The sequence below is a fragment of the Diuraphis noxia genome, unplaced genomic scaffold (genome assembly GCF_037042655.1).
Source record: "Diuraphis noxia isolate RWA-SAM2 unplaced genomic scaffold, SU_Dnox_SAM2 contig0001, whole genome shotgun sequence".
NCBI classification, from domain to species: domain Eukaryota; kingdom Metazoa; phylum Arthropoda; class Insecta; order Hemiptera; family Aphididae; genus Diuraphis; species Diuraphis noxia.
This window is the reverse complement of record NW_028301711.1, coordinates 106232874-106238384: the sequence shown is the minus strand read 5'-3', so window position 1 is coordinate 106238384 and position 5511 is coordinate 106232874. Positions and strand designations below refer to the sequence as shown.

The following is a 5511-nucleotide window of genomic DNA, read 5'->3' as shown; positions in this document are numbered from 1 at the left end:
ATACTTCAAGTGAGCGCGAATCGCCACCTTTTTATTATATTTTGTGCGCGCGCGAATCGCCGTATCAATTATATCTTGTTAAGACGCTAATCGTCCCAATTATTTATTTGATTTTTATATTATTATTTTTTGTTGTGTGTGTTTGATTATATATAGCTGTATAGGTAGCGGCTGGCCAGGAGTGCTCCACAAATTGTGAGTTTTATTTATTGTTATTCAAAATATTATTTATCATAAATTTATTATACAATACTGCATATTATTTAGCTGTATAATATTATTATTATTTATTTGGTTGTGCCAACCGGCAATTTAATTTATTATATATTTATATTGTTGAGCCACAAGGGCTATATTATTATTATATTCTACATTTTTACCTGTTGGGCCAAAAGGGCCGTAGTATCATTATTACCGTTTATTATATATTTATCAGCATTTAAATTGAGTTACCATTTTTACTTAGAGTTACCTATCTCCTTTATCAGTTAAGAACACACACACACAAATATACACATCTACACACACCACCACACACTAGCACTCTCTGGTCTTGCTCGGCGACCCCGTCCACTTCCCTTGAGTCGCTATATACACGTATACACATTTACACAGGTCGGTCGGTGTGTGCGTGCGCTACGAAGTACTTGGGTAACCGGGCGCGCGTATTATTATCTTACGCTTCCGGCCCGTTCAATTATATTATATCAAATAATAAACTCTCAAGTCTCAACAATTATCTTGCGATTCGCACTTTGCACTCTGCAGTTGATTAATAATTAATTTTCGTCTGATCATATTTTAAATCATGCCTAAGTGGGCAAAGTACACCAGAAAGTTTGTCAAAGAGTGGGCAAATAAAGCAGAATTTAAAGGTACCTATAACTTAAGTAAAGTGTAGTATAGATTTTAATAACTAATAACTTAAATATTAATTAATTTAATTTAGGATGGCTCAAGAAGGCGACAGATGAACAATCAGCGAACAATGATTTTAAAGAAGCGTATTGTTCTGTTTGTAATACAGTGTTGAGAGCACACCATGGTGATTTAATTAGCCATAGTAAGACTTCAAAACATGTTTTTAAAATGAAATCTTTAGTTGTTAAAACACAACCAAAATTAATTACTTATGGTAAGAATTTTGTTTTTATATTTATTGCATGAATATTATGTAGGTACATATTTATTATAGGAGTAAGTAATGTCTCCAGAGAAAATAAACATATAGATATAATGCTTGCTGTTCACATTGCTACTCATTCATCAATTCGTAGTATTGATCATCTTGGTGAGATGTTGAAAGTATTTGGGAAAGGCTCGAAACTAGAAAATTTGAAAATGCATAGAACTAAATGTTCTAAGCTAATATTAAATGTATTATCGCCAGCTATAACTGAAGATCTAATAACAGACATTGGGGAAATTGGATACTCCTTGATAGTAGATGAATCAACTGATGTTTCTGTTATGAAGTACATGGCATATTGTATTAGGTATTTTAGTAAATCAACAAACCAAATACAAAATGAGTTTTTGGGCTTGGTTGTAGTTGAATGTGCTACTGCTGTAGCGTTATATGATGGAACAATTGAATTTTTGAAGCTCTTAAAGCTGAATCCCCTAAATTTAATTGGGTTAGGTGTTGATGGCGCTAGTAATCTGTGTGGTATGAATCATTCTCTATTTACACTTCTACGAGAAAAATCACCAAAACTTCAATTAATTAAATGTGTTTGTCATTCACTTAATACTTGTTCATCTAAGGCATCTGAAGGTCTACCTAGTCACATTGAATTTATGCTAAGAGAATCTGTTTCTTGGTTTTCGCACAGCCCTCTTCGTCAAATAGAATACAGTAGACTTTATGCGACAATAAACGGTGCAGAATGTAAACAAAGGCGTTTGGTCAAACTTTGTGCTACTCGATGGTTGGCTTTTTATAATTGTATAAAAGTTGTTCTTGACCAATCGCTTGAACTGAAAACCTGTTTTCAAATGGCAGCACAAAAAGAAAAATGTTATAGTGCAGGTCATAGCTTTTTGTGAAGCAATACTATAACTTTCTGTAAATAAATACAAATTTTAATAAAATGTGTCTTCTAGTGTATATATGTCTATATATGATATCATTTCAATATAATATTTACCAATATCTTTCCCCATTTTTCGCGCAGCAAAGAAATTAAAATCCAATACATTAGGATAAACTCTTTTTTGAATCATTTGTTTAGTGTTCTTTTTTGGCCAAGCACATTTATGGTTTTTAAACCAATAATTTGGTACAGCTTCGACAGTTTTATCATCCAAAAATTCTACTATTGACCACATATTGTAAAATAGTTACTGGAATAATAATAATGAAATAGTTAAAAATTGACTAGAAGAAGAATTAATTTTATATGTCCTAATTTTATTTAAGAATTGCAATTGACAATACATGACAATCAAGATTGATGCAAACTGATTATTTAACATTTATCTTTTTTATTTTTAAAATTAATAACACTGATGATTTGAAAGATAATTAATTGTTAGACTACATATTATTAGGTTAGGTATATTATTATTTAAAAATAACACATACTTTAAAACTTAAAAAATACTATTTAATTACAATAACTGTTTTATAATTCTACCCTAAAAACAATGTTAAGTACAAAAAAATATCAAATTACTTTTATACATACAATTTTAATAGTTATATAATATACTAATAACAAGAAGTATGTAGTAACGGCAAGGCTATAAATTGATCACCGGAAGGAAAAACTATCATTTTATTTTTAATCTCATTAATCGAGTAACAATAAAATTCATGGCTTAATGTATTAACAGTATAAATATCTAACTCGGAAGATACAATTGGTTTATCAAATAAAATATTATTGTTTTAAAAAATTTTACAAATTAAACACACTATGTCATTTTTTTCTTTTACAATATTTAAAACTTTAACTACTATTTTCTTATGTGTCAATAAGAAACAGTCGGCTTCTACATTTGTTTTAATTGTTAACTGTTTCATTTTTAATGTAGTGAACTGGGATCCTTGAATATTTTCGGTAAGTGGTCCATGTTTATGAAATCCAGAAAAATTAAAAGCTGCAGTTATTTCATTTTGATAATAAGGTTTTAACAAATTTATTTCATTACATTTCTTAACTACTTGGATAAGTGGCTTGTCTGGTTTTCTTATTAAGTTTTTTAAAGTACTCATGTAGCTTTCGAAAGGAAACGTAGAGCAATTATCCAGAGGGCCAAATTTAATATAATCACCGCAAATATGGTTTAACCCATGCACATTATGTGATATAAGATGACCTCCATACAAAATTTCAAATTGCTTAATAAAATTATCCAATATTTTCCTTGCGATATTAATATAATGTCCATAGTTAGGGCTTAGTAATATTATCATACATAAGCTTAAGTCAAAAAAGTTTTTCCAATGCTCCTTTGATATGATCGACTTAGTTGTAGAAGAACCCAAATACAATAAAAATGTCCTGAACTCAGTAGCTTTCCAATTTTTTAATAAAGCCAAACTCCGAGGTTTTCTGTTTATTTCACAAGGTATGTTTTTTCTTAAACCTACTAGAGTTTTTGATATTTCTTCTATTTTCCAAGATGGATAACGAACAGTCAATGGACCTTTAATCCACAAATAAATAATTTTTCGAACGACCCCTAAGCAAATTAAATGTTGATAATCCATAGAAAAATCAGCAACAACATCAAAATATGGCACAGTAACTAAAATGGAAATATTTCCAGTATGATATTCTTCGTCAGATCGAGAAATATAATTTTGATGTGTTCTCTTGGCTGGTTGATTACCTGATGTATGCGGAAAAGTTATTCGATTCAATAAATATTTTCCTTCATGTTCACACCTTGAGCAAGAAGAGAAACCGGAGTGGCCTTTAGTTTGCAGTATAAATGACTTAGCCGGGGCATCACAACATAGAACATCTATTATAACTTTAAATTGTTTTCCATTTATCTTAATACCACTGTTATGTAATTCATTTATGTCGTCTACAAAATATTTAAAAAAAGCATTGCTGTCATAAGGTTTTCTATTTCCACAATATATTCCTATTGGAAATACATTATTACTATTTGGTCGAATATAGGCGAGTATTGGCCAAAATTCTTCTGCCGTTGATTTAAATAACGGTAGGCCATCTATACCTGCCACTATTTTAATAACCAAAGTATTGTTTTGTAAACTAGATGGAAAATGTTGTTGAATAGCATTAGCTAAACCAAAATGATAGTAATTACCAGGTTCTACGGTATGAAAATTTGAGTTGTCTAATGCTTGAGTTTGTAAGATTATCCTAGAATCTTTAGGTAAATTTTCAAAACAGGTATGTTGTCTCAAGACAACAAGTAAACTATTAAGAGCACACTGTGTTATTTTAAAATTTATAGCCCATTCAGCTAATAACGATACAAAAATTGATGTCTTACCATATTTATAATTATTTGATTTACAGTCATTATTGTGTTCATCTGACGAAGACTCACTTTCACTATTACCACTAATACTAATTTCTGATAAAAATCTAAAGCTTCATTACTTGAATAATCTTGAAAAATTGATTCATTTGAACTTCTTTGTGGAGGTATAAAATTAGCATTTTCATAAGAAATAATAGAAGTAGATACACACACTTTCGAATTTCCTGCTGGGACAAAATTGATTTTTGATGAATTAGATCCTGGACTAACATTACGATCATTCACGGGGACTGAAATAAATGAAGCTATGTTTCTGAGTTCATCTTCAACTCTTCTTCTCTTAGATCGGCTACTTAAGTTCGACAGTTTTTTATATGACATAACTATAGGATTGGTATAAAATGTTACTTTATTAATTAGTTACCATTTCAATCAATAATAAAATAAAATAATTTAATTATTTAAGTGATATAAATCACTTAAGTAAAAACAATAAAACAATAAAAATGGTTAGGACGTTACATATTTTAATTTGTATTTTCACTAGTTAAAGTAGGCACCTAATGGAATTAAATAGAAAAGATAATAAACATGCTAAATCAACTTTTTTAAAGTTTCAAAATACAGAATAATTTATATTATATTTTTAAGAATGCTTGATGATACTTTAAATCCATTGCTTACATTTAATAAATATTATCTTAGCATTGGTTTATTATTTAAATGTTGTAATGGTAATGTTCATTATATTGTTAGATTATGTTACTTATGTCTATGTGTGTGTATGTCTCCAAACAAAAATTGTAACATGATGTTAGGTCTATAATTAATTTATCAAATAAACAAATAATTTTACAAATATAGTGGTAGGATTATTTAAAATTGTATAATAACAAGCAATTCACATTAAAAATAAACAATTGTAATAAAAACACAAATACAATAGGTATTATATATCTAGATAAGTAATTTAATATCTGCTTATAAATTATAATATAGTTCTAACTAAACTAAACAATGTATGCAGTTATTAAATATTAG

General features: G+C 28.8%; 1 protein-coding gene across 1 annotated transcript; it reads left to right on the top strand.

The window, feature by feature from the left end:
• Positions 1-808: 808 nt before the first annotated feature.
• Positions 809-2049, top strand: LOC107171287 (zinc finger protein 862-like). Its single transcript, XM_089215550.1, has 3 exons — positions 809-875; positions 950-1135; positions 1196-2049. Exons 1-3 carry the CDS (start codon positions 809-811, stop codon positions 2047-2049), a joined length of 1107 nt encoding a protein of 368 aa, XP_089071676.1.
• The last annotated feature ends 3462 nt before the right edge of the window (positions 2050-5511 follow it).